This window comes from Prorops nasuta, unplaced genomic scaffold (assembly GCF_024137725.1).
Source record: "Prorops nasuta isolate Cenicafe-Biocafe unplaced genomic scaffold, Cenicafe_Pnas_1.2 PNAS00021, whole genome shotgun sequence".
Taxonomy (NCBI): Eukaryota; Metazoa; Arthropoda; class Insecta; order Hymenoptera; family Bethylidae; genus Prorops; species Prorops nasuta.
The window spans coordinates 4,124,883-4,141,598 of NW_027116818.1; the positions used below are offsets into that span (position 1 = coordinate 4,124,883).

The window sequence follows — 16,716 nt, forward strand, 5'->3', positions numbered from 1 at the left end:
TTGTTGCGCTCCGTAGATCGCGTTTGCGGAATGAATACTGCTGAGAGATTGGTGGTAGCTGCTGCCGCTGCTGCTGCTGCTGCTGCTGGCTAGGGGGTAAAGGAGGGGTGTTAATATGGAAGACAGGATGAAGGAGACGCTGCGGCAGGATGTGCTCGAGGCGCATTTCGCACAAAGTTCCTTCGCCACGAGTATAGGTATAGGTATAGGTAGGTACAAGTTTTAGCTCGAACCACTAGCGTTCTCCACCCCCTCTCCCCCTCCTCCTCCTCATCATCCCCATCGTAGCTTCTACTTCTGCTCTTTCCGCTCGTCTTCCATCCCTCGGTTAGCAGCTCGCGCGCGCTCTCCTTAATAGATACCCACTTCGCGGGACACACCTACAATCCCGGTTCTCGAGGGATTAAGCTACCGTGAAACTACACGAAGAAAGCACGCAGAGGTCACCTTCGAGCCGACCTGCGAGCCGGTTAAGCGTTCCTCTCAAACCACCACCACCACCACCACCACCACCATCACCATCACCACCCTCCATACATCGTACACAGGGTAATGGCCCTCGGACCAGACTCGGGACATCGAGAGCCGCTACCCTTTGCTCCATCCTCGAAATCCTCCTTTGCCCACTACACTCGCACAGCCTCTTGTACTACTGAATCCCGAGGGAATAACGCTGCCTCAATAACACCGCAGAGAGGTAAACCCTTATAAGAAATACCAAGAGCCTTTAAATATATTTTCTTCGTATATTTTACTCTTATATAAATTCAATTTAGCATAGTTTTCGCTCTCTTTCTCTTTCTCTTGGTGTATCGGTATATACTTCGCGCGAACCTCTGACACGTTTTTAAAGCTATTCTTAATGATTCGGCATTGTTGAGAGAGAGAGAGAGAGAGAGAGAGAGAGAGAGAGCGCGCGGGAGACAAAAGCCTCTGGCGCGAGTCTCACACCGAAGGATCCCCTTTTTTAATAAGCGAGTCACACCCCTCTGGTCAGATCCGCTTACGAACCCTTCTCTTTGCCGTGAAAGACAAATAATCAAAGCTGAGGGAAAAAAAACGACGAGACTCTCGCGAAGGGGGTTGGCCTCGTTCTTCTTCGCGCGACTCTTATAAAAATGCGCGTAGGACCATTCGAGGAGAAAAGGGTGCTGAAAATTTGCATCGACACAATAACAATTTTTCAATGAAGAATACGATCTGCCAAGTTTTAGCAATAAACATTCCGGTAATATTCCGATCCTTTTCGTATTCCGTTTCTTTTACATTGTATTCACGAGATGCTTTAATACAGGAGAGGATCGTATTCTTCGTCGTTACAGGAACAGTTCCGGGGAGTATCAGAGGTTATGACTAAGAAAGTAGGCATGACCCGGGCGAGTCGGCGGTGCTCGGATTATGCAGGAGATTATACGGAGTAATTAAAATGCAGATAAGACGCACAAATCATTGCGATTTTTCGGTCGGTCCCCGAGGGATACTGGCCTACTCTCTCTCTCTCTCTCTCTCTCTCTCTCTCCCCTTCCCTCTTCCCATTCGTCGGTCCGGAGTTAAAGTCGATTGCAGCCAGAAGAATATACGTATATGCACGGGAACGAATAAACGTACGAAAGCACGATCAGAGCGAGCGAGCGAGCGAGCTAGCAAATGAAATATACCGTGAATAAGAAATGAGAGGAATATTTAAGCGTCGTCCGTCCTCTCATCCCTCCCCCTCTCTCTACTCACCCACTCGTCCTAACTTCATAGGATAATTTGTAAAAAGTTTTTTCACGGCGTTATATGAACGTTCGGATGAAAGATGCGTGCCCTCCTACCACGACTCGAGTCAGTTGTCGTCTGATGGATGCGCCTGTTGAGGGGAGAAATTAGTTTTTTTCATCCCCCCTCCCCCTACCATTTTGCCAAATTGATCCAACGAGACTCAATTCGCGGTACGGACAAATCCATCGGTTCTCCGTGCACCTTCAATGATAAACGGATTCTCGCTTTCCACTTCCTCTTCCTCTTCTTCTTCTTCTTCTTATATTATATATTTAGCTCCCGCGCGTACATCGCCTATACGCTCGTTACAAAATTTCGACTTTAATCGGAAAACCAACGTGCAGCTGGGATTTACTTAATATAACGCAAAGTTACGAGTTAAATACATCTCCATCAAAGTCGTGTTATGAAACGGGAGAGGCAGCTTTCATTCTCGCAGTGATACCATTAGGACGTTAATGGAAACACAGTGCGCGGGGACCAGCGAAATTTAAACATATCTATCTTCCGAACGACCATTATTGCACATGCACGCTACACATACATATGTACACGTATATAGTACTCTGCATCGAAAATCTCTGTCGTTTCATCGTTGTTGCTTTTTTTATCCATAAAAATGGACGCTTTATTCCCTCAGCGTCGATGTGTAACGCCAATTTTCCTCGCACCACACACCCCCTCTCTATACGCATAACGAATCAAATACCAGCTCAAGATCTACGATACCATCAAGAGTCACCTATAGCACGCTATTTCTTCTTAATCGAACGGGAAATCTGCAGTATAGTAACGGTATATCACGGCTGCGAAAATTATTGGAAGAGACATTTTTTCCGTGGGAATATTTAGAGGGGAGGGAGGATGTTGGTGGAAAAAGAGGCTGGGATGGGCCCGGTTGTTAATTGAGTAGAGCCCGGGGGGGATCGACGGAAAACGCGTGGCTTCCGGGAGGAAATATAATCGGGAGGAGGATCCAAGAAATTGATAGTTAATTACCGGGGAATCAGGGGAGTCCCGAATAACGGATGGGACGTCCCGTAGCTGTAATTCACAGCGGGCGGATTTTCGTGTTCCTTTCGCGCGGCCTGCAGAGGTGAGAGGGTAGTCGGGCGACATATCGACTAGGAAGCTCACCCTTCCCCCAATCCTTAACCCGTTCGCCACTGAATATTTAACCCGACCCGACTTGCCGGTGAGGAGAGTGCGAGATGGCTTTGTGTTCGCTTTAGCCGGCCCGTCGATTCTCATCACGCCTACTAGCTAACCCCTACCCTCCTCTTCACCCCGGGACAACATCCCCAACGTCAGCAACTCCCACCGCATCTGACAACTCTTTAACCCCTGCTACTACCTTATATCCCCTTAAATCATCCCTTACACACGCTCTACCTCCATCTTCCTCCTATTATTCTTATTATTATTATTTGTCTTCCAAACGTCTCCCTTTCTCCTTTAATTCCTCTTCTCTTCGAAACTTTCAGTTTTTAATTTCTCTTTCTCTCTTTCTCCATTATATACACTGCAGTCACGAGCATTTCTTACAGTGGTTTTAACGTCCGGCACCATCGTCCATCACTAAGCTCCACTCGACTCGCAACAACTATAATTAATTTTCTTTTAATCCTCGAGATTAATGGATGCCACCTCGTCGACTCTGGGCACATTCTACTCTCTCTCTCTCTCTCTCTCTCTCTCTCCTTCTCCCTCTCTGCGCTCTTTATGAATTTATTTAGAAATCTCTTAATCGTCTGATTTACTTTATCGTTCGTGGAACGATTACACGATCCATTTCTGAATCAGAAAAAGATTCTCTCTTTTGAAATGCACCTTTTCCTCTATCAAGCCTGTGTATAATAGATATAAAAATACAACGTAACGCTGCATTCCAATGAAAAGCTTGTCAAATGTAATTCGCTTCAGTCTCGTTTCATTAAATCTTTCTCTCGGCTCTGATGCATTTTGTCGGCTGCATTAACACGAATGGCGAAATGCAAAACGTGCCGTGGATTCGTCAAATTCCACGTCCATTTTACGGCAAACCAGTCAGTGTTTTTTCCCAATCGTCGAGAATAGCCCATTGTACGAGGCTCCATGGATTTTCAGGCACAGTTCTTCCCTTGCACTGCGTAACAGCTTCTTTTTGCAAGGAGTAATTAGATTGACAAAGGTCTGAATATTAATGCTGAAGGAATCATTTTGGTACAATGGCAATTTCGGGTATCGCATTGAGACGCGATGCGCGCAGTTGCAAGAGCGCAAATTGTAATTACATCTGCAGTCCTCGACATAACTAGAAGGGTGGGAGGGGGTGGGAGAGTAGATTTCACCGACGTCCTTGTAATTGCAGCAACGGAACTTTGCTATATATGTGTATAAGCGCGTGCATTACCCGAAACCAACCAACGGATTATGTGCTTTCGCTAATACAGATTAATTTGCCGGAAATAACGATAATGGCTTAAGGTTGTACGCTTTAAGATTTGACAAGAATGCGATATTAAGTTAGTGAAAGATTAAACTGCGTTTGGTGAACTGTTAAAACGGATCGTACAGTGTACCCTAGACACGTTTTCTACCAACGGTCATCGTTGTTACACAATTATTTTTATACTAGATCACTCTCTACGAGCTCGTAATCTTTCATCGTATCGAGAGTCTACTTCATTTGTACACACACACAATTCCCACTGTGCTACTACAATTTTCTGTAACGGACATGCTTTTTGACGCTGGAATTTGGAGGAAGGGATGGATGGTCTTTATAGAATTTTCAAACAGAACGAATTCAATTCTATCAACTGCAAATTAATATATATATATATATATATATATATATATACGGGATTCATACTAAAAATACTCAAAAAAATCCTTAATTCATCCCCAGATCAACTATAGAGGGGAAACAATGGGTTGAGTCATTCAACGCATGCTAATCATAGAAATGGCATTATTTCGCATAGATTTCTCGCGAGCTAGTTGGATCTTTACAGTTTCTAGTTCTGTGCTTCTAAATCCTTTCTTGAGCGCCCGACCCTCGATGAGTAAACCCGATAAATTCTATGCAAGCTACGCTCGCGAGGGAGTTATAAAGCCTTGCTTCACTTGGTTAGAGGCTCCTTATTCTCAGGGTCGTCTCTCTTATTGAAATTTTACTTCTATTAACGCTTTTCCTAATGCAATGACGTTAACATTCTACTGCGTTGATCCGAAATATAACGATACGAATATTCTATATTCACAAGCATATATACTAATGTCTGTAGTTTTTCCCGCTGGTAACTGATTTTAGGAGCTTATCTATTTGCTTGTATACTAATCGATGCAGGGTAATGATGTTTTTCTATACATTGCTTGGAAGTTAACTGATCCTATTAATGGAGGCTGCAATTACGCACTTGCATAGAACATTCACAAGCTATATAATTAATCATTTGTCAAGGTACCTCGATAGGCTTTCGCGAATTCACCACGCTTTCCGTGGATTTGCAGTTTGTCCTCCGTTGTACACAAGTCTTTCTTTGCTTAATTACCATGCTATTCCTTTCCAAGCAGAATTTCTGATATTACAGCTGTTTGTGACTAGCATATTTAATATTTATTGCAAGAAGTAAAATCCAGCCAATTAAAAATATCGAATCAGTTTTTTGCGAAGAAAAAACATTGGTAATTGAATATTCTTCGCGTTTCCGAAACGTTCGAGTGCGAGAATATCGAATTACTCTGGCAAATATTGGCGGACGAAAATTAAAATGCTTTGGCTTTCTGGAAAAGGGATGTTTTGCTGGTAGTGTTGGAGGTGATAGGAGGAAGGGGAGGATGTGACACCTGGATAGGCTCGTGCTACGTGGACAAAAATTCACGACTTAAACTTCGAGCCTTTCATCGTTTGTTTCAAGCAATACTGGTGTTTCCATATTGCGTTAGATTCTTGCTTTTGTACTCCAATTTCCATTTCACTCGCTATCTCTTATCCCGTACTATTTTACCATCCCCAACTCTTTTTCCACCCTCGATCCTCCTCGTCCCTTGAAAAATACCCGAAAACTTTCTCCCGAGTCATTCCTCGCGCAATTAGACAAAGAAAATGCAGGGCCAGATTTATGGAAGGCCCTCTCCAAGATTTCTAGGTAGGGGGAGAGGGGATACAAGACGCTCGGACTGGACAAAAAGCACAGGACGTTATACGTTCTGGCGTAGAGGCATGTAACACGATGTGAAAGAAGGAAGGGGTTGGTGGAGGGGCTTTTATATTCTTTTGGCAGTGTAGCGAGGTCTGTCCAAATGAAGTGTTGAAGAGCTCTGCCAACACGGATTCCAGGCTGGAAGGTAAAACGCGCTTTGAATCGCGAAACTACAAAGGGCCGCCGCCGGGCTAATTTGTCTGAATGAGCGAGCGATGGACTATGAGGGTAGCTGAGGCTTCAGGCTTCAGCTATACGTATACTATATACGTTATACTTGTAGTATATATATATATATATATATAGTATACTATAGATATATAGATATGCATGTATTAACGTGCGAGAGGGTGAGCGTAGCTCACGGGACTTGCTTCCAATCCAACAGTAGGGTCCGTACCTAATTCTGGATAAACACCCTTTCATTATTTCCGACCTTCAGCCAAGGACCCTACTACTACGCCTTTGTCCTTTGTTCCTACTACTACTACGCTGTCTTCCAAGACCTACAACCAACTCCTATTTATCGCTGGAAAATCCTGCGCCCGGCAACTATGGCGAAGCTTCTATCGCCGGATTAGCGACTCGTTAAGCGATTTCTTTCAGTGTCGTTAATTGTTCCCCGAATATCCCTCGTGTTTATCAAATCTACAAGCGAGAGTGGAAGGGCAACGATGCTTGGCCGTGTGTGTGCATATATAACAATGTGTTTCATACACGCAACCGAGGTCATTTAATTAACGCCGATCGCAAATCGTACACGTTTAACGACGAGAGTCAACTCGGTCCGTATTTCCTCTTGTCCCCTGTACGTCCCTCATGTTTATTGCACCAAACATCCCTGGTTAACAACAAACTCGATAGTAGACTTATCGATAATTCTTCGAGTCGACAAAAGCTAGCACATATATCACGCTTGATGAGCGATTTAAATTAATTCTGGTAGATTATTTCATACCATTTGCTCTTTTTTTAAATGCTTCAAGTTTTCATAAGTTGAACTTTTGCAGCTTTCGTAGCAAACGGTTGTAGAGGGGCTACTTTAATGCTAATTAAATTTAATTGAGACTATACGAGGAGACTAGAGAACTCGAGGAGAGCGAAAATGCTGATTATCTTACCCTGTTTACATTTTTCTGTTGCGTGACACTCTGTTCGACATAAGTGTAAGAAAACTCAGGGGAAATATATATAATTACATCCCCTTTTATGCACACATCGCAACAAGGGATTATTTACGAAGCGTGTCTCTGCAATATTAACGGTTCTAGAATGTCAATGATCGATCAAATAACAAAAAGAGTAGAAAAATCGACGAATTAAGAAATTTTCGTTGACACTACGATTTTTCGTAGTCTGTGATGTAAGAAGGTAAGGTAGCATGCACTACGAGCTTAAATAATTGTTTGAAAAATGCTATAAATAAACGCGGAAATCTGGTAAGGCGTGAGGCTCGAAGCAGATTTTATCATACACGGAATATTCGCGACGTTGTCACTCCGGCTGCGAATTTTTATCAAGCATCTCGTGTATTCCTGCGGGGCAAGGGGTCGATGTCGAGAGATCGAAATCCATTACGGAAATAATAGAGGAGTTTGCACTGGCTGAATTCAGATATACGTTTTTGCGGGCTTTGCAGATTGCCAGGTGACCATTTAGCTCGCGGCGTTGGAAATTACAAGCACCTCCCCACGTTCGATTTAAATTATCAGGTGCTCCCCCTGTCCTCCAGACCAATGAAATTCTATCTGAGGAAAGAGCTGCGGAAAACTGGTGGTCGTTGCTATTCACGAATTTTTAACGGTAGAAAAAGATTTCGTACCTCGTTCGATCGTCGTTGGGAAAATGAGTGACATCCGCTATGTAATAATGGAACCTCGTGGCTATTGAATTTAACTGTTATACTACTGAAAATCGGGATAAACCTATATAAATACGAAATTGCTTTGTCGTTCTACTGCGATCCTATATAATTTTGGTTTTCCGTAAGCAAATAAACATTGCACACCTTATGTCTCGTCGTTCATGCCATGTCCAGCCTGTGACACACGCACTCTCGAGTAGTTATTCTAGCTGCAGAATATAACGTGGCTATATAGCTAATAGATACTTACAACTATATAGTAAATGATCTTAGGGAGTTGACTCTGTTGGTGGATCTCGCAAAGTTGCACGAAGGCATAGCGTGTTGCTGGAAGTTCCTCGAAGGGTCATAAATCACTATCCATTGCTCTGTTCGGCCAGGTCCGGTCGATTTCGGTCCAGCGGCGAGGGGTGCGAGTTACCGTTCGAGCGACGGAGTAGTTAATGACGACCTGGAGCAGACCGGACAGTAGCCAGTAGCGCGAGAGTCGTTTGGTCGGACACGGATAAACTATCGAACCGTTCGTAAAAACAGCCGAGTAATGGCCAGGTAAAACACATAGAGAGAGAGAGAGAGAGAGAGAGAGAGAGAGTGAGAGGGGGGGGGATCAATGGAGGAAAAAGCTGAGAAACTCCCCCACTTGTAATGGAATATATAATAATTTATTGTTCGGGGAATGCGGCCTGACACGATGGATCTACCAAATGAGTGTTTTTGCAGGTTTGAGGGGAGAAGAATGGAAGAAAGTAGAGAAGGAGAAAGAGGAAGAAAAGTGCTGTCCCGGAAAAACGCGGTAGAGATTGCTGGAGAAAGGATGGCTGGAGAAATAGGTATATCCTATGGTAGTATTGCTGGCAGGGTGGCCCCAATCGATTCGAGATCGATTGTCGTTGTTGGAGCGATTTTCAATTGATCGATTAGGGCTGGAAAGCATCGCGAGCCGCTACAGGATCGAAGACCTCCTGCACCTACTACCTATAGGAGGACTTACTTTAAGCCCACGGCAATTGCATCCCGTTTTTTACACTCGTCTGTCTCTCAGCCCCTAAGATTTCCCAGCATCCACTACTTATTCCTGAGACTCTAATTTATTTACCCTAGCTCTATACTCGTATAATCGTTTCTCTCCATAGTTTCGCCAGGTAATGAATTTTCAATGGAAATTATGGAATTCAATATTTCCCCCGAAACGAGATTGCGCCATTTGTAAAGGAAAATCCTGCAGTGATTCTTTTCAATTGTTGGCCTGGCTTGCCTCGGCTTGGATCGGCTTTGTGTTCGAGGCATTTCGTGCTCTCCAACATCCACGGTGAAGCTCGTCAGCTAATTGTATCCGAGGGGAATTAACGTGGGTAACGTTCGAAAAAGCCTGAATCGTCAGTCACGATAACGCTCCGTCATTTCTTTCCTTTCTTTCCAGTCTAATCTTTCCCTATAGATTTTTTATCCTCCCCTTATTTATATCCGCCGATATATATATATATATATATATATATATATAAGCGTGGTCCATCCCTGATCGATCGTACGCGCCGCGTAGTTATTTCTCAGCCCAGCGGGATATTCGCGCGAAAGAAATTAATTAAGAATTTCAAGGGATAAGGAAATAAGGGATAGAGATTCGCGCAAATATAAATCCGACTGGCCGTTGAAATCTTTACAGTTACAGTGTTGTATAGCGATGGACGACGAAGCTTTTTGCGTACTTGAACTCGGCCACAGTAAATTTCTGGCCGGGTGGAGTCCAAGTTGCGGTGAACGGGAGACCAAAAATAATGGCCGGCACGGCTAAAACCAAAAATAATCGGGCGCCGCCTGCTGCTCTCTCTCAGTAAATCACCGTTTCTCGGTACCCGGTGACCAGTTTCCGTTTCCCCCATACTCGTCCACCCTCCGCACACCCACCAAAAATCATCCCTACCAGGCGTAAGCTTCAACCATTGCAACCCCTCTCACCCATTGCGCGCCAACACGTCATCTCATTATTTACTCTTAATTAGCAACAATTAACAAATAATTAATTACACGCATCGGGCGCTAAAATAATTTCAATGGAAAGCGTGGTTGCGCCAGTCACGTGACTCGATGCTTTTCTCTCTCTATCTCTCTCTCTCTATATATATATATATATATATATATATAACATGCAGGAAACCGTAGATTCTTCCCTGCGCGTGCAGATATTATCCAGCGATCCGTTAACGAGCGAAGCGTTATGAGAATGGCTTTTCTATATCATCCCTTAACCCACGCTATCGAGAAACTAGTCGGCTCTCTATTTGCTTTCCCCTCAAACCGCTCGGTACTCTTTCTCCCTCCCGCACCCCTTTTTCCTATCTTTTTCTCCCACAATACCCCTTCCCTCCTTCCCTCGACCCGATTCCGTAGAAACTACGGGATTCCCCGATCCACGCTCCTATCGGCAATTACTATAAATCAGAATAGCAGTCAATATTTAATCCTCGTGGAATGGTGTTCGGCGTCGGAGCGAAAGGGACGCAGAGGTCGGGGTTGCTGATGCAACAATGCCAGTAATGCGATAAAATATACCGCGTTTGGCCGAAAGGGCTGGTCAGGCGAAATGTTCGACGCCATCCCTGCTGGCCGGACCATACATATAGCTCTTCCACTGGCACTTACCCATCCTTTCTCGATGGGACAGCTCCAGATAGGCGCGTGTCAAAAAACCATGTAACATTTCGAACCAACCATTCAGGGAGTCTATCGTCGAAGCACCACTCTCTCCATGACTCGAGGGTTCGCCAAAGCAAACAGTCGCAAAATGCTCCGACGATTATATCAAAATATTCTTTCGTTTCTCGCCCCCCTGCCGCCACTCCTCCTCACTTTATTCCCAATTCTCGCGTAAACTCAGCATTCGAAAGCTACGCTAAAACCGTAATTGAATTTACATAAAATTGCTCTCTCTCTCTCTCTCTCTCTCTCTGGCTCGTGATTACGATAAATATTTTTTCTTACTAATTAATATACCGAGGATTTCCAACGTTTCCGGAAAGCGCTATATATGCACGCGACTATAGTATTATCTACTCGAATCTGAAAATTTGCGTGCTATTCTGCCATAAAGCAAATGAATTGTAAGGGATGTCGGTTTTATTGGAGCATCGGAGTATTAGCCACGTCAAGGTGATTACGGTTGTCGCAAAAGCACAAGCTCCTTTCTCGTCTTTTCTTACTAAAATTATGACAATGTTGGTTGTACGATTGATGGAACTAAATGACACTGTCTCGTATAGAAATTCCATCGGTTCGAGGAATGGAAATTTCATTTGCAAAAAGTTTTGGTCGAAAGGATTTAAAAGTTGACGATGAACAATGTAAAAAAGGAAGCAAAGAATGTTTTCGGTATGGAGATGAAGAATCGGGAGAGCAGGGAGTCATTGTGGGCAGTAGAATGGTTTCTCAAGGGTTGGGTCCTGAGGGAAATCAGAAGGCAGTGGGCCTGCGGGATGTAGCAGCAGGCAGATCTCGACGGAGGCTGGCCAAAGTAGCTTGTCAATAACTTAAATCTCAATCGTAAGTTTCCACTCCCACTTGATTTCTGTTTCTGTGACTCGTATCTTCCTTTCGATATATAGGTACTTCTCTCGATGGTCTACGTGGCGTACGTATTCCACATATAGTCCTGCCCCTGCACGATTTCCCGTTTGCTAAACTCGTGGAAGCATCAAACTCCACTTATTGGAATAAAATCGTGCGAATATTTTGTCGTAGGGATGGAGGAGGGGGGGGGGGGGAGGGTGCGAGGAGTGAAAAGGGATAGAAAGGAAATGGGGGAAGGAAGAAGGATGAACCGTATTAACGGTCGAAACTCTCGGAGCCAACTCCGTACAATCAATCCATGACTGGGCTAGCGGCTTCTTGCCGGCAGTTACTTGCTTAATTTTATCCCGAGGAAGCCTGCAGAAAGGAAGAAGGAAAGGCCGGAGGGAAGGACTTGAACTCTGCTGCAGGGATGTAGGTAATTTCACGGTGTTGCTTCGCATTAATACAAAAGCGAGTCCCGTCGAGTGACGCTTCTACTTTGGCATAACTATAAGACAGAATGCAGCTATACGTCATTCTCCAAGTTCCAGCATAAAATCGCACTCAAGTATATCAAGGAGGAGGAAAGAGCAAATCCATCGAGATCCAATCCCAGCACTCGTTTCGCGAAATCCAATGAATCCCGGGTAACAAGTTTGTCATTGGTAAAATTTATAGACACAGCCAGCGGTTTGTTAACAAAGGTAACTAGAGAATTCAACAACTGTGTGTACCTAGAGTCTCGGTGCAACAGCCAACCCTTTCTTCTGCCATCTGCGTCCGTTGCCACATTTCCAAATGGAATTGCTAGCCAGCAGCCAGCCAGCCAACCAAACAGCCAGTCAGACGGTCTGTTTTGTAATCCTGTTTGCTACTGCTATTGCTCAAGGATAGCCGAAGCATCGTGCAGGAGACGCCAGGTGGCACATTCGCTTAATGGATGGATACGTTAAGTGACAAGCCGATTCCTTTGCTAACATATTCCCTCCCTCTCGCTCTACTTTATTTGCCAACTTCCTCAATGTTATTAATTAACCTTAAAACTAAATTCAAAGTTCGATACCAACTCGCTCGTGAATTCGTTTCGTTGCACCAGCACCAGCCACTCTCTTATTTTATCGTAATATAATCTGCAAGGTAAATGGCATTTCTCGTCAGCGATTTTCTTCAGTCGCGGTAGACTGTTGGCAGTCGCCAAGACACGAATCGGCAAATTGCAGCTGAGACAGAGCTGATGTACCTATATATATATATATATATATATACCGCGCTCTTGGATTAATAATCTCACGGAGGAATTATTCGCCACGCACGATCGCGCTTTCCTACAACGTCCAACTACGACTCGAGTTAACGAGCGTCATCCTGTGGAGATTCTACAGAGACGATCATCCCTGGTCTCCACATTTAAAAGAGAGGGGATTGGGACACTACCTGAATTTCTAAATCTACCTGTACGATCGCTCTTAAGCTTACGGGTTAACACCCCCCACCTTCGAGTAAAACGTTTCCCTTACAAACGTCATCCGCTCGAGTAAGTTCTTATATACATCCCACAATTTCTGTATTCGCGTGAAACATCTTTAGATTTTAATCCCCACCCACCCATACACCTCTCATTTAATTATGCTTCTCGAGAAGAAACTCGAGTTTCTTGGACAGGTAAGGGACAGCCTCTATATACGTATATATATATATATATATATATATATATACGTTTCATAGGTCAGGAGCTGGCTCGTGAGAAAGGTTGGGTGTGGGTATGGTGAGGTGACAAGTTGGTAGGTGACGAGTGTAGGGAGCGGTGGAGGGTGCAGTAAGAGGGACGCATTAATCGGCGTATCCAAGTTCGAGACAGCCAATCTATTAGGACCAGTTCGGCATTAGTAATGTGTCGGTCGTGGCGAGAGGCTGTCTACGAGAGTCGCTGCACACAAGTGTGCTTGTGGGTTTTATGGGCGATGAGGTGAGACGTGGTGAGATATAGAGGGTTGTAGTAGTAGTAGTAGTAGTAGGACTGGGAGGGGGTGGGAGGAAGGCATGGACCAAGGAGATTGAGGGAGAAGGGGTTCTCGCTACGACATCAAAACTTGCTTCAGCAAATCTAAACTAACCGAGTAACTCCCCGCGTTTCGGTCTCACGATATACGCCATGCCAAGCTGGTAGACTAGCTATGCTTCTCCATGGTGGTGGAGTGCATGGAGAAACACCAGGCAGGAAACTGACGACTGAGGTGTGCTTCGAAGACTAAGGGAAGCACGCTGGAAGCAGCAAATGTTCTTGCCAGGTGGGAATAGCAGAATCGAATCCAGCAGCACGAATCACTCTGAACTTTGCCAGGAGAGACTCAACGCTAATAGTTAATAATTTAACAAAATTCCTCTGCGCTGGATCGATATAGATAAATTGTCTCTCGGTATATACATATACGTACATATATATATATGTATATATACATGCAAGTATATCTTTGCGAGAGAGGGACAGGCTAGTATAACGTTAAATGGATGATATGGAATTGGGGAGAATAACACGTGACTCACGTGTACGTCGAAGCATGTATAATTCTGACCTTATATCTACCGCAGCAAACTATGACATATTCGAGCATTAGCTATTCAAGCCATATCCCAATACATTCCAACAGCCTGTATATAAGCCCATGACGACCAAACCACGGTGCAACCGAGGTTACACACGCGCGTCTCTCTGAGCCTCGGTCTCAAACACCCCTGACGTGTTCACCCTCGGCACGGCTGGCAAACGTCAACGACGACCAACTTTGAGCATCCGAACCAGCCATGTGTCGGCCGAACGCACTCAAGTTTCTCATCAAACTTTCCTCCTCTATCCATCGACATCTATATATACTCTATTTTCTTAGCGAACCACACACTATTGTACTTATGTGCGATTCTTTTCTAATATATATCGAGTGCTTCAAGCACTTACCTTGCCAAGAAATTGCCTCTGATTGAGAGTTGCCAGGGCAGCAGCTGCCGCTTGGTGATCCGCAAACTCGACGAAGGCGTATGGATCGCTGCCATGCTGCAAATAAACCATAAAACTCTTTTCATTCAACGATATAACGATAATAGCTTTCAGCAGTAAATTAAATCATCTTCATCGCGCGCATAATTTCTTATCGCAATTTAACGTTTTGCAGATGTTTTTACGGTTTTTTTTTCAATACTGAGAGATTTTCTCTATTTTTTACAAAAGATTATTGCGCGTGAGAGCAGAAATGTGAATTTTTCGTTTATGCAGTTAACATTGCAGTAAGTAGTTATTTCGATACAGTAGTGTGACTCAATGATTATTCGAACTGAAGCAGGAAGGGGTAAAATAATGCAACGTAACTCGCGAGAGCTTTTATTAGTTTTTGCGAGAGTGTTTTTTTTTCATAGCACAAAAATTCCGTATAAAATCGATGTTCGGGACGTTCCGAATGATGAAGGGGTTTAAAAATATATTTTATACACTCACTTCGGCTTTGCAGAATGAACTTTGAGATAGGATACTCCCTAGACAAGTGGACGCTATTCCGAGCCTGCTACCTTTAGTGGATATATGCCTCGGATAAGATATATGAGCTTCATGAATGAGCATCGTAAACCTTATCATCCGCAGGCGTTTCGCATTTATTTGCATGGGACGTACACACGCGCATAAATTCCTGCACCATCCAGAATCACCCCGCCTCGAAGTAATAGAAAATAATCTCGAAATGCTTGAATCTTTCCCCAACACTTTTACCGTCCGATCCGTTTGGAACATGCACTCGGGAAAATAATCATTTTATTCTAATAGATTTTTTTTAAATATATTCTCAGTTAAATATTTACATAAACTATTAATGAAATCTCTAATTATATTGATGGAATATTATTTAGTTCTTATTTATTGTTAATTCAAATAGCTTTTTATTGAAAAATTTATACAGATAAGTGATTAGCAGCTGTATATCTATTTCAACAAATTGAATTGTTTTTCAGGTGTATAAGAATTAATGCAGTGGAGGACTGGGAAGTTCAACGACAATCGTGAGTTACAAAGTTGATCACGATAGTCGTTGCTATTTTACAAGAACTTTTTCAGTGAACATAAATCGATAGACTAGATAGAGAATGCCCTTAAAAAAAAAAAATCGAAATTTACTGTTCGTCACGTTGGCCAATGTCACAACAAGTGTTGCAAACTTACAACACTGGCACCTCCACCATGACCTCCGACCTCCCTTAACCTGTTAACTGCGGGTATGACGATATTTTTCGTCATTCTGAAATCAAATATAAAAAAAAATCAAGAAGTAAAAAACAATTGTCTTCTGCTGCTGGACGTTTTATGACCCATTCATTATAAAAAAAAGTCTCCAGTGTGGAACCTTCGAGTATTACAAAATTTTATTTCTCTGTTTACAGGTTAAGAACTGTGTACGCGTGGGAAGCACAGGAGGGAGTCTCGATGTCTGCAATCTTGCATCATGGATGGTTACAACCGAGGAAGCAGCGGTTTGGACGAGTGTACTGGAACAGCAGTGGCGAATCGTTTGAACGTAGCAAAACTGGTCATCGAAAGGTAAGTGCCGGATTACAATAGAAAGGCGGATTAATAAATATGGGAAAATTTAACCGGCGCTTTTAATTAAATCGAGAAAGAGGAAATAAATCGAAGTCGCGTTCAATTGTTTGGCTTAGCCGGCCAGAGAGTGGAGCCAGGCTTAACCTCGAAAAATATACGTGATAATGAAAACACACAGCTGCGCGTAAGTTAATTGCACAAGCAGCGATGGGCGCTAATTACTTATTGTAACTTTTATTAGCAATTAGCGTAAGCGTTAATTGCTACCGGTAATTGGCCATCCTCTCACCTACACGTGACCATCGGAGACAGTAAAATTGACCTGATCGAAATAGCCGCATTGGGAGACCGGCTGAACCTCCCCCCCCCCCCCCCCCCCCCACCCCCATCTTCCCTCCCCAACACACCAAACCCTTCCAAATCTACACCTCCACGCGAGACGCCAGCATCACCTCGAGAAAGCGACTCGTCTCACTCTCCTTCGTATCACCCTTGACTCGCCTCTAACTTTCCAACACTGTCTTGGGAGTCGAGCCGGCACGGAGGCGGGAACGTCCAATTTAAGGAGTTAGCGCGAGAGATCGAGAATTAGTGCTTAACTTCCTTAATGAGCCTTACGTTCAGCTTTTCATTTTTTTCTTTCTCTCTCTCTCTCTCTCTCTCTCTCTCTCTCTCTCTTTAATCCTCTCTTTTTCAATCGAGCGATACTGTCGTCCCTTATTGGATTGTCCCCTCCCCCTCTCCCCCCCCCCCCCCACCTAAGCAGCAGTTTT

The 16,716-nt window shown here is 43.9% G+C and overlaps 1 protein-coding gene across 2 annotated transcripts in view; it reads right to left on the reverse strand.

The window, feature by feature from the left end:
- LOC136780933 (nucleolysin TIAR) overlaps positions 1-16,716 on the reverse strand; it is a 439,848-nt gene that overhangs the window by 348,537 nt on the left and 74,595 nt on the right. For both annotated transcript variants that reach the window (XM_066739543.1, XM_066739549.1), the window contains one exon: positions 14,315-14,410. In XM_066739543.1, coding sequence (XP_066595640.1) covers positions 14,315-14,410 — 96 coding nt within the window. The remainder of the gene's footprint in view (positions 1-14,314; positions 14,411-16,716) is intronic.